Source organism: Poecilia latipinna, unplaced genomic scaffold (genome assembly GCF_001443285.1).
Source record: "Poecilia latipinna isolate Pla-1442-1.1 unplaced genomic scaffold, P_latipinna-1.0 Scaffold449, whole genome shotgun sequence".
Lineage (NCBI taxonomy): Eukaryota > Metazoa > Chordata > Actinopteri > Cyprinodontiformes > Poeciliidae > Poecilia > Poecilia latipinna.
Window position 1 is genome coordinate 330,698 of NW_015113065.1, and position 12,653 is coordinate 343,350.

The 12,653-nt window shown below is 41.0% G+C and overlaps 1 protein-coding gene across 1 annotated transcript; it reads left to right on the forward strand.

The window, feature by feature from the left end:
- The first annotated feature begins 10 nt into the window (after window positions 1–10).
- Window positions 11–12,426, forward strand: LOC106951278 (guanine nucleotide-binding protein G(o) subunit alpha-like). The gene is made up of 5 exons (XM_015038709.1): window positions 11–555; window positions 666–757; window positions 8,742–8,834; window positions 9,825–9,985; window positions 12,278–12,426. The coding sequence occupies exons 1-5, from the start codon at window positions 426–428 to the stop codon at window positions 12,408–12,410; spliced, it is 609 nt and encodes a 202-aa protein (XP_014894195.1). The 5' UTR covers window positions 11–425; the 3' UTR covers window positions 12,411–12,426.
- Window positions 12,427–12,653: the final 227 nt, after the last annotated feature.

Genomic DNA, 12,653 nt, shown 5'->3' on the forward strand with positions numbered 1-12,653 from the left:
TCCGAGAGGTTTCCATCTGGGCGGCGGGCAGCCGTGGGAGAGCTGGGGCTCTTTTTCCTCTGTTGGGCAGAGCAGGAGGCTGACCTGCGGAGGAACAGCTCGGCTCTGGGTCTGTTATTTTTGGATTTTTTAACCGCAGAGTAAATCTGGCGCTGGGAGGCGGAGAAAGCGCTCGGAGCCATGCGTAAAAACAGTTTTGCCTGAAGGCTTGGCGATCAACTGCCAGCAGGAGTTTGGAAATCATGCAAGATGGCCTGAAATCTTCTCCTTTTTTTTTCTTTTTTTATTTTAAACAAACTTTAATCAGAGTTTTTTTAATTCTCTGGGAAGTTTATTCTGATTATCATTTTTGGAGTGGGTGACGAGCTCGCAGTTTTATAGGTTTCCTCTGTCCGTCTGGGTCGGAGAGGAGATGATCGCTCAGGATGGGTCTGTGCCTCGGGACCGAAGATACAGAGGAGGAGAAGAAGGCGAAGATAAACAGCGCCAAGATAGACAGAGACCTGTACGAATACGCAAAGCGGGAGATGAATGTGGTTAAAATCCTCATTCTGGGTGAGACCGACTGTCAAGAACAACTTTTACCCGGGAGGCGCTTACTTAAATAATCCCCGGGTGTCCGGTTGGAATGTGGAAGTCAAAACTCTTGTCTACCCTCCTTGCAGGAGCAGCAGAGAGCGGGAAAAGCACTTTGGTCAAACAGATGAAAATCATCCACAGCAACGGCTTCACCAAGCAAGAGCTGAGCAGCTTCAAGGTGGGAACCTCACACCGCTTTCACACACAGGGGCCCGTCAGCGCACAGGGGAGGGACTTCACCTTCCCTGGAGCTTCACCTGATTCACAAAGCAGAAAGCAGTAAACATTTTGAGACGCAAAGAGTTGCCAGGTTGCCCTGATCTTTCTGACAGATTTGATAAAAATCAGAATGCTGGTGGGACAGTTTCATGTTGCTGGATGCCTTTTTCTTTCTTTTTTTTTTTTTGGTTGTGTTTCTTTTGTTACTCAGCAGATTTCTGCCCAATACCTACATTGTATCAGCTTTATCAGTGAGAAAATGAGTCCACTGTGAAAAGAAAGATAAATTAAACATGTATCAGATGATGAAACTATTATGATACAGTAGCCTTTGACTTCTATCCCGCCTCAGGGCCTCTAATTCCTCAGTACTTCACCAAAGTCAAGCAGATCTTTAAAAAGTTCATTTATTTGAGTTTCATTTGAAACCATCTGGCTTTTTTGTTTGTTTGTTTTGTGAAGTCAGCATTTTAGCACATCGCTGGTTCCTTTTTTTCCTACCAAATCTACGTAAAACAAACAGCTCCAGTCTTTCAAAAATAAAAACCCGTTTGCTCCATGATTGACTTTTAAAACTTTTCCCACGCTTTCCCCTACATGCATGCGTAACACCTCATTTAAATGTAGATAAACTGCATTAGTGCAGATTTATTTATTTGGCCAAGTTATTATCTCCCTAAAGTTGCATTGAGTTTCAAAATCACTATATTATTGAAAACTGGATGAAACCGATTAGATGATTTAATCAGAGCCAATTACTTATGTAAGCACGCTTTGTAATGCAGTCAGTTGAAAGCATCCAACATGAGTTCACTGGTTTATCTATGTAGCTTAGCTAATGATTTAAAAGAGAGGTTAATCATGCTGCAGCTGCTGGGAGAGGGGGGGCTTTGATCCAATTGAAACTCAAATTAGAGCCTCAGCCAATCTCTGAACAGAAATATTACAAAGCAAACATGACTTGAGTAGAACGATGTAGTTTTCATTGAGGGAAGAACTGCAGCTCAGCAGAGGAAGCAGGGGATGCAGCGTGCCGGCGCAGAGTGGTGTTAAAAATGATTGTTTAAATGAGGAAACAGTGATGCAGATCGGAGGGAAGCTGAGGTGAAGTCTCGTTTTCCTGTTGGGGGGGAGAGAAGAGAGGAGGATTTGTCATGACAGTCAGATTCAAGCTGGTATGCAGTGGTTTTAGTTCACATCTGCTTTCCCTTCTTTGTATGTGTGTGCGTGTGTGAGCGCAAGTGGGAGCCAAATTCCTCTGTTATTCCAGGGGTTGGGACGGGGTGGGGTAAAGGGAATTGGTTCGACATACAGACACACACAGCACTTTCTGTTTTCACTTATCATTTCTGGCTTTCTTACAGTGGCTGCTCTTCATGCCTCTTACCTTTTTTTTTTCTTTCTAACTCACCTGTTTTCAACTAAGCCGTCAGCCCCTTTCGATCATATGAGTCTTGATCTCATGTGTGCGCGGATTGCGTGTGTGCTTTCACACCTTGAGGTTGGGACTGTGGAACCAAAGGGGCGTGGCTACCAAATCGCGAAATTCACCTGAGGAGGTAATTTAAGTGTGTTGGGTAATTCCCTGGACTTGTCTGAACTCCTCATTTAGGCTTTCTAAATACATTCTGTGCTACAAGGAACATTTTGTGCACCAAACTCAACTCGTTACCAACGTCAGATCCTGTTAGCTTTGTGTTATGTCATTACCTCACAGTCATTCCCATCTTCTAGCTCATAGTGGAGATGGAGTGCGATTCGTAAAAGCCCAATAAAATAAATAAATCTAGGTTTGATGATTGTAACCTAAAAAAATGTTAAGAATTCACTGGGTGTGAGTACTTTATCATACAATAGTCAATAATGAAAGATGGTCATTTAAAAAAAAAAAAAAAATTGCAGGAAAGTTTAAATATGGAAGAGGTTCTAATTTTGAGGATGTTCTGCTTATCATTCTTAGTTTCTCATTTTGGAAACTTTTTAAGCAAATAAAAGGATCAGTCAACATCATGTAGAGAACATATTGCGCTTTATATCGTTCAAAGTCATTATGCAAAACGAGAAAGTCTTTCTGCCAACATCTAATAAAAATGTTTACTGAGTTTTGTTACATCTTTGTGTTAATTATGCAACTTTTCTAATTTATTAAGAGTTCTTGGAAAATACATTTTTGCTCAAAACACCCGATTAGAGTTCAGTTCACAGTTTTGTTGTTGTTGTTTAGCAAAATGAACCTCCCGTCTGCTCCTGGTCGTCATGTGAGTCAGCCCTTTGGAAATTTGCTTGACGTGTTTCTTGTCACTTTAACATTGTGTAAGCCTCTGACGGGAGAGACAGTAACCACTTCAAATGTTTCCTACACGTTATCTAATTGCGGACGGCTGGACTGAACTACCTGCTGAACACATAGCAGCTGATTCCTCCTCTGGGAGGTTCATCTGTGGAAGGTCTCACTAATATTTGTTTTTGTTTCTGGGACTCGGTCGTCTGGAATCCGGCCTCGTTATTCCTCTGCTTCCTGTTAACATTGGTTGTCAATGCCACCTCACTGAAGTTTCCAAGTACTACCATCTTCAGGGAAATGATAATTCAGCCAGGCTATTCTCCTCACAAAGACATAAAAACCGAACTGAAAAAAAAACCATTCCTACGTATCAACACTACATGTTGTTTGAAAGCTATTTTTACTTGGAAGTTAGATTTTCCAGGCTCCATATTGGGACGGATGTGACAGTAAAGTGTTTATTTACAGTTTTTATCCCTTTAACTCTTTCACACACACAGTAGTCTACAACATGTTTTTTTATTGCTTGCATACAACTGCAGTTATATTCAATAAATTCGATTCCGGAAGCAAAATTGGTAAAAAAAAAAAAAAAAAAAAAAAAATAATTGCTAAAATCTACAGTGTTAAAGTCAGTCTGCTTTCAGTTGTGAATCGAGTAATATTAATTAGCTAATGTTTCTGGGGATCCAGGCAGTTCTTTTTGATAATATTGTGGAAACTGATATTATGAAGATAAATATGCTTATATCGTGCATTTCTGCCCTCTTCCTCGTTTCGGTTCCCAGTTTAGGCTTCGTCTACGTGCCTAAATCTTTATTTGACCTTTGTGAACATTGTTTCATCTGTGTTTTTACCTCAGTTTGACTCAAACACATGCTGGCTTGTGATTGGTTGAGTCAACATTTCACGATGCTCTTGTGAATACAGATGTTAATGTCAAGACAGTTTATAAACTTAAATGTGGGAAAGAAGAACTTGAAGAAGGAAACTCAAATTTTGATTTCAGTGACTACTTTATATATGTTTTATGAAAAATAGTAGCTATGTTTTTAAAAAGTTTTCATTCAATATTTTTTTTGTTTTGTTTAGAGTTTCACACAACGCTTAAACAAATCTGAACCGGACTATTTGTCAGCAGCTTCTTCTAGCCGTTTTCCCGTCTGTTTGTTCAGTAGCCACTTTTATAAATAAATGTTTCTTGTGGAAGCATGCACACACGCGCTAACACACCGCCGCTCCGCTCCTTTGTCCTCTCTGGTGTCAGTTAGCGCTGCCTTTGTTCTGCGCTGACGCCCTTAGTTTCAGATGGGAAAATGACACTAACCCACAGGCCGGTCCCTCCCTTCCCGAACCGACCCAGCCTCCCACAGCAAACACACACACATGCACACACACACACACACATGCGCACTGCTCTCTATCTGACCTCTGTGGACATTGTTTCATCTGTGTCTTTATCTCCGTTTGACTCAAACGCATCTTTCTCCGTCAGCGAACGTCTCATCCCACAGCGAGCAGCCGAGCTTCTTAACTTGTTGTTTTGTTGTTGCCCTTTAATTTGTGTTTTGTGTTGCAATAAAACTTTCACGGACCCGGATGGCCCGTCGAAGGGAAATGAGGAGAGGAATAGTTGGGAGAGACTTCTTTGTTGTTTCATCCCTCTTTTATTTGAAGCCTGAGGCCATGCTGTTGTTCTGCCTTTGTGTCAGACTGGCAGCGCTTATAAAATACCACAACTATGAAATCTTCAGTCCAAAATATCTGCTGAGTTAAGAGCTTAATTCGACGTTCCTAGACAGTCTGGGTCAGCGGAGAAAATTAAATTAAGAAAATAAAAGAATGTTTTTATTTTCCTACTTTGTTACTTAGCTCATCGTGTCCTTCCTTCCCCTCTCCATCTTCTTCCCTTCCTTCCTTTCTTCTTTGCACCCTAACTTGTATCCTTCTTTCCTTCAGTTTGCCTTATTTCCTCCCTTGCGTCCTACCTTCATTTCTCTTTTTCCTTTAGCTTTTCTTTCCTTCCTTCCATCCCATCAGGTATAATACATCTCCTGCATCAAATTCTTGTTTTAATTTAGTATTTTTAATGGTTTTATAAACATAAACAACTCGAGAATTTTGAGAAGCTGAATATGAAAAAGTGTGTTAATTCTGTAGAAAATAAAAATTTGCTAAATTTTTTTTTTTTTACAGATTTTAATGAAAAATGTAGTAAATATTGCATTTTTTTTCTATAGCTATTTCTCTTCCTCCAACACTCCCTGAATTCTCATGATGCGTTACATGTTTTACAGTCTGGGGTTGATATTTAAATATCAGGCGGTAACCCGTTCATCCGCATTCTTCTCTGTGTTGTCTTTGGAAATGCCCTGACACAATCCAGGTCGTAATGGCTGGTCGCTTTCTGTGTTCAGAGAGGCAGACCCAGCAGAAACCTGGAGCAGAACAATAGTTCACGGTAGGTGGATGGATTTAGAGATTACGCTGCTGTAATGAAGCTCAGGGCTTCTCTGCTGACGCTCAGAGTTCCCACAGGGATTTCAAACACAGCAGGAAGTGGAGGTCAGAAATGTGCTTTTCTACCTGAACGACTTCCCTCCAGGAATAAATACACACAAATATCAGAGAAAGGAAGGTGCTACGTTACTCTGTGCTCTCAGGTGAGGTAGAGCTAATAAAAGATTAGGGAAAGCACATAATGGCTCCTGGCGGTGCTGGATCAGCTGGAAAATAAATGCAGGTAAAAGGAAGTCATGGCTCTGCACAGGTCCGTAACGATAACACATTTTTCTGGACGATAAATTGTTCCAGAACTTATCGCGATAAATGATTATATTGTTGTTTTGAGACCATTTTCAAGGAATATAATGGTAATGGCAAAAATAATGATGCAAGAGCACATGCTAAAAGCTTTAAATTCTAATGAAAACTTTAACTTCTAGTGAACATTTAACACTGGAACCGGAAGACACTTTAAATATCCAAAATAAATTAACAAAAAAATAAATAGAATGAATTCTGAAGTCTTTGTAAATAAAATTGTTCTTCAAAAAAGAGCAAGTTGAGACCACAGAACCAAACTGGAGACTTTTATCATCTAGTTTTTGGTAGAAAGAGAGAAAAAAGAGAGATAAACAATAAATCACACCAATGGAAATTATTGAGTTTGTTTTAATTTATCATGCGATTAATTGATTTATTGATTATTGTGACAGGCCGAGCTCAGCGTGATGGATCAGCTCTTTGCTCACCGACAGAAGGCAACAACGTCCACATGAGCATCTCAATCATTTTAACTAAAATTGAATATGCATCAGTAACTAAATTTACACAGATGGCGTCATGAGGGAAGAACCTTGTGTGCAAGAATAGAAACATTATCTGAAGAAATCAGCCGGGAAGTAAAGCTTTAAAGTGCCTGAAGGACTACGAAGGTCAGAGTCACACATCTTTACCAAAGACAGATGCTGTAATTTGGACCAAGTTCCTGAAAACGTCAGTAGTTTTTGATATGTAGATCCGTTACACGTCTCTTCTTGAGTAATCTCTTTTGTTAAAGTTGTCGTTTTCTGCCAGTTTTACACAACAGCGAGAAATTCCTCTTTTTTTTTTTTTGGTTTTCGAAACTATTTACAACATTTACATAAACTCAGGAATTCACTCGGTGAAGGAGGCCGAGGCTGTATCAAACAACCTGCTTTGCATTGTTACTTCTCCCTCTTCTCTCCTATTTTTATCTGGTTTTATTCACCTTCAGTTCAGACACCGTTTTTGTTTTGGACTTTTATAGACCACAGAGACGGAGACGGGACGAGGACAAGAACTCTGAATCCGATAACATCAGAGACGATTGCTGCGTTTCTTTCTTAATGGTAAAACAAACTGTGAGCGATCCTACAAAAACCAGTGAAAGTTAAACATCAGCAGTAGTTCTTATACTTTATTTGTTGAGCATCTTTAACTTCATAGCCCCAAAAGTAACAATTTCAGCGTTTTAAAGAAAGCAGGGATTTTTAATCAAACCAACTCTGTGGAGATCTTTAGTTTCTTTTCTTCTGACAGTGATAACAGTGAAGCCAAAGGAAGATAGAAAGAAGCACAAAGAGGCTTTTATTTCAACAGGAACCAACGCAGCTCTGCCACAAAATGTTTCCAATCCACTCGCACAACCCCGCCTGTCACATGTTCCACTGAGAGCGCAGCGGATGTCAGGGTGGATTAATAAAACGCTTATAAAGCACATTGATCAGGCTGAACTTTAAATTTATCTTTACTGAGCCACCAGGAAGTATTCACACTCCTTCACTAGTTTGTCCCGCATCTTGTTACATCCCTCAGTTATCCTAAAATCAGTCTTATTGCAGCTTTCTTTAACATAACCGATATATGATTATTCACACTTTTTGCCAAAACATCTAACGCTATTTTAAGAGCCTAATTCAAAATGTCTTGGTTTTAGTTCTACAGTTAAGTTTTATCTTTTCAGAACGACTACAGGCTGTGGTAATGCAAAGTCCTGTGTCATTTTACGATCATAGATTGTTTATAAAAGCTGAACTTTGACTCAGAAAACCGAGCAGTTCAAAATGTAGATTTCAGCTGCAGTTGATGTAATGTCCAACAGGGGGCGCGGAATCCCCACTGGAGATTTTTGTCGCGCTTATGGTCTCAGTAATTACTTAAAAGGCCTTTAAAATACAATATAATCATATCACATATGATTATCTTCAGGAGAAGAGGAGGAAAAAGCTGGTCATGCTTTGAACCAGATCTGTGTTGTGATTAATAACCGCTTAGTTTCTGTTTTGCCCTGCTGCTCAGTTTCAGTGGAGGTCACAATCCCAAACAGGAACTCCCAAACCCACATCCACGTCATCCAAATGAATGTTTTGAGTGAGATCAGCAGTTTCCGATTATATTTAAGGAAGAAACGTCAGATACTTTATACTGTTGTTATCAAACAAAGGTAAATAAAAACCCAGCTAATGTTCTTAAAACTACAAAATCGTATTTTGTTCACTGTCTCCTTTCAATGTGTGTTATTAGCGGAAAAAGGTTTTTGCTAATACTTTGTGCAATTTGAAGAAAAACAAAACATTAAGTGTTACAAACATTAAATGTAGGGATTTAAGGTGACAGATCAACACAAAGTAATGCTTGATTGGAAGGAAAATCAGACATGATTTATAAACATTATTACAAAATTAAGAGCATCAGTTTTTCAATCAAGCCACATATTCTCAATTGGACTTTGACTAGGCCATTATAAGACATGAATTCTAAAAGGATTTCCTTGTAGTTCTGTCCCCACGTTTCCTCCACCTATGTGCTGAAATCCCCAACATGAGATGAAATGTGACTTTTTATAGTTTTCTTTCAACAGCATGTTGCAGTTGGGAAGCAGGAACAAACTATACTGGAATAATTTTCCAAGCCATGTTTAATTTGGATACTTCCTTTAGTTAGCCGACTGTTGGACTGACCAAGTCTTTGTCCGTACGGTCGTCACTACTGAACAGACCATGTGGCAAATAATTAAACACTGAATATGCGTTTAAAGAGAATGTGCCGCAAACATATAATCTGTAAAAATTATCTAAGAAAACAGTACAGTTAAACTTTTTTAAGTTTTAGATGAACTGATTTTGTTTTGCAGGCGGCGGTGTTGGATAACCTCCTGACTTCCATGAAGTTTGTCCTCCATGGAATGGGCGTCCTCCGGATTAACCTGGCTAACAGCAGGAACAAGGTAGCCTCCTTCTCATTCCCCTGCCTTGTCTGGTTTTGTAGTTTTGGTTCCAATTTAAAGGGGACCTACTATGCAAAATGCACTTTTTGCACGTTTTTGTTCTCCCATTTGGGTCTCAGCTGCATCTAAAAAAAACGATTTACATAAAACACCCAGACATTTTGTGGTAATTAATTAATGTTGTTTGGTGTCTGGATTCTTCAAAAACCTCCAGATTGTTGAGTCGCAATCAATGGGCACTGCTCCGATACCTAGCAACCTAAGCTGAGCTCCAGCACATTTGGTCAGCTGGAAAAGACAAGTGTACCAACAGTGACTTACCATCCAGAAACCACTTGCTGCATTCTTGTTAGTTGTACAGGAGGCTCCTCTTCTGCTTTTCAAAGTTGTACGGTTGAATAGTTGCTCATCTGTTTGCAGCCATTTTCACATGTGAGTGGAGGGCGTGGCTGGCAGCAGCTTATTTGGATTTAAAGTGGCAGGACTCCCTAAAACCAGCTCATTCTGAAAGGAGCTCAAAATAGGTAGAACTGAGCAGAATAAAATTTAATTATCAAAGAATGATTCTGTGCAAAAAGAAATGCAACGAACATGGTTTGAATAGCCTAGTTTTGAGTCGTGCCTGCACTGTACAGAGTCTGCCACCAGAGGGCGGCATTTCGACACTCAATCAGCCCGGAAAACAGCTGAAACCGTGGAGGCGGGTGGGTGGTGAGAGTGCGAGGTTTGATTTGATTTGAACTTTGCCACTTGAGTTGTCGAAGCTCCTCCTGTCACCACCCACCCCGCACATCCTGCTGGGAGATGATGGCCTGCGTAATTCCTCTAATAAATGTCGCAGAGGGCGTGTCTGCGTCTCTGTCATTCATTTCAGCATCTTTAGTGATTACCGAGTCTAAAAAGTGGAGGCAGACTCATAAACTCCACAGTGTTTTACCTCTTCAATAATCCACCTGGCCTCCGTGTCTCCTTGTCTCGCTGACTCCGCAGGTCCACGCCCATTCGGTCCTGTCGTGTGGGCGGTGTTTCGACGAGGAGCAGGTGCTGCTCCCCTTCCTGAGCCACGCCCTGTCCTGTCTGTGGGCCGACCAGGGGGTGAGGGCTGCGGCCGCCCGCGGCTACGAGTTCGAGCTGAACGACTCGGCGCTGTAGTGAGTAATTTTCTCACGCTGAGCGGAGGAGAAGCGGGGGTCTAATTAGCGGAGCAGAGGAGCTGATGCTGGCTGTCACTTGAAGTCAGCATCTGGAGAGCCCGGCTCTCGGTTTTTGAATGCATGGGAGTGAAGCGACTTTAATTGATGCCACTTAATTTAAGTGGGATCAAATACCGCAGAAGTGTTTTGGATTTTAGAGATCTTTTTAACACAAAACAAAACAAACAAACAAACAAAAAATTCAACTGTCTTGTGTTTTAGTGAGATAAAGCATAAGTGGGTAAAAGAAAGGGAAATGATACATAGTTCCTTTTTTTTTTTTTACAATAAATATCTGAAAAAATGTGCCATATGTGTAGGGCTAAAACGATTAATGTGATTAACATGATTAATTGAAAAATCGTCAACTAATTTAGTAGTTGATTAAGGATAACTGGAGTATACAAACTAAAAAAATGCAATTTGCTGAAAGAACAACACACTCAGAGCAGTAATTCAACCAAAATTGCACAAAAAACACATATTTTTCAATTCAGATAATAAATACTCCTTTGGTTTGCAGCCTTTTTAAAGGTTTTGCGCCATTCCGTGCTGATATTGCATGAAAAGCAATACAAACACAGCTAAAACCTTTTACTTTTTTTTTTTTTTTTCCAAAAAGAAACTGATTTTTCTGTCATTTCTGGCCAAAGTGACAGAGTCAGAGAAGAACTCCTGCATGTTGCAGATCTCTGTACCAGCCTGGATTAGACCAACAATAGTTGTGAAGTGGACACTAAATGATGCATCTTTTTCTACGTTATTTACTGAAGTGAGCAGCCATAGAATCTGTATGTGTTGATATAAACAGGAATAGGTAATAGGTGAAAGCGAAATATAATTGTAGAGGAAACGGTGTGTGTGTTGATGTGTGTGTGTGTTTGTGATTCGGTGGCAGCTAAGTGCTGAGGAGCACCAGGAGGCCGTCTGTTCTCATCCTCTGCCCCAGTTAGAGGCCTCGCTTCTGGGGTTATCCACACCGACAGGCCCCTTGGCTCCCACTGAGAACCACCATCCATCACCTTACACACACACACACACACACACACACACACACACACACACACACACACACACACACACACACACACACACACACACACACACACACACACACACACTCTGTGTGTGTGTGTGAGGATCCTTGCTGACACGTCCGTCTCTGGACTCTGGTCTGAAACTTGGTGTGTGTTTGTAGGTAAATCCTCTGGAGTCTTGGAAAACCCTGGACAGCATAGATTTTGATTTCAAGATTTCCCAAATCTGGAAAAGTGAGAAGGATAATATAGGACATTTCATGAATCATTAGGCAGAATAATATTTAAACAGGACGAATTATTAGGGCCAACAGTAAATATACAAGGTTTCCCCCAGAAAACTTGCTAAGCCCGGTGGTTGGGCGCTGGGGCAGTCATTCATCCAGCAGCCCGCCGTGTTTTTGAGTTAAAAAGTGTTTAAAGTTGACAGGAAATTTTAAAATATCACTTGATAATTATGCGTTATAAATTTGGAAGATTAATATCTGAACACCAGCTATAAAGTCTTAAAAAATGCCAGCATTTGAAAAGATTAAAATAAATAAGCAATGCTGAGCCTAAACATCTCTAACAAACTAAACATCTTTAATAAACTGAACATTTTTAATAAACTGAACATCTTTAACAAACTAAGCATCTTTAACAAACTAAACATCTTTAATAAACTAAACATCTCTCTGACACCCGAAGTGATTCTCAGATCAACAGAAGTAGCAAACAAACTTGAGTGTCTTTTCTTTTTTCCCTTTTAAAGCAGCAGGACGTCTGTCTTTGCCCAAGAAACTGATTCAGGATGACTAGCTGAGAATGTCACAGTCCGTTCACATAGGTGGAGATGCCTCTGTGTGTGTGTGTGTGCGTGCGTGTGTGTAAAAAGACCAGATCTTACCGAGTGTGTGTGCACGCTCATGATACACTCGATCACGCCGGCTGTGTTGTTAGCAGCAGCTAATCAGTGTTTGGAAGCTTAGCCTGAGTGTGTTTATTATGATAAACGACTCTGAATATTCATCGTGATGAGCCTGCCGGGGGGGTTCCCGCCTTATCATCCACACCCAACCCACTAACTGGCAGCCGACACGACCAGGACAAACACAATGCGCCGATGACTGATTCCTCGTTTGATCTCCAGTTTGACTGCAAGTTGTTTTCCTCGTCGCCCTCCGTTCTTTTTAACCTGTTTTCCTCTTCTTCTTCTTCTCTCTCTGCTCAGTTTCTTTGAGAACATGAGCCGCCTCACGTCTGCAGACTACGTGCCCACAGAGATGGACGTCCTCCGAGTGCGGCTGAGGACGACGGGCGTGATAGAGACCCAGTTTAAAGTCAACCACTTGACTTTCAGGTAGAGGGCCCCGTCTGCTCCACCTTTCTCCACTTCTCTCCGCCTGCAGCTCCCTCTTATCTCAGTCCACAGCCTGGAGATTAGCCTGAGACGTGAGGCTGAGATTCAATGCGTCAATACGTCAAATGAATAGCAGTCGTCGGTTTCGAGGGAAGCGGCGGCTCGCTCTTATCGGGGCGGCAGCTCAGATCTTGTTCATCGGTGATCGATCAGCTGCTCCTACATCGCCACACTTCATCACAAACTA

What these genes read in the sequence shown, in the direction of transcription:
- LOC106951278 (XM_015038709.1), top strand. Translation starts at nt 426, where the DNA reads ATGGGTCTGTGCCTCGGGACCGAAGATACAGAGGAGGAGAAGAAGGCG. An exon ending in GGTTAAAATCCTCATTCTGG is followed by an intron (nt 556 to 665) that starts GTGAGACCGACT and finishes CCCTCCTTGCAG; the next exon opens with GAGCAGCAGAGAGCGGGAAA. An exon ending in AAGAGCTGAGCAGCTTCAAG is followed by an intron (nt 758 to 8,741) that starts GTGGGAACCTCA and finishes TTTGTTTTGCAG; the next exon opens with GCGGCGGTGTTGGATAACCT.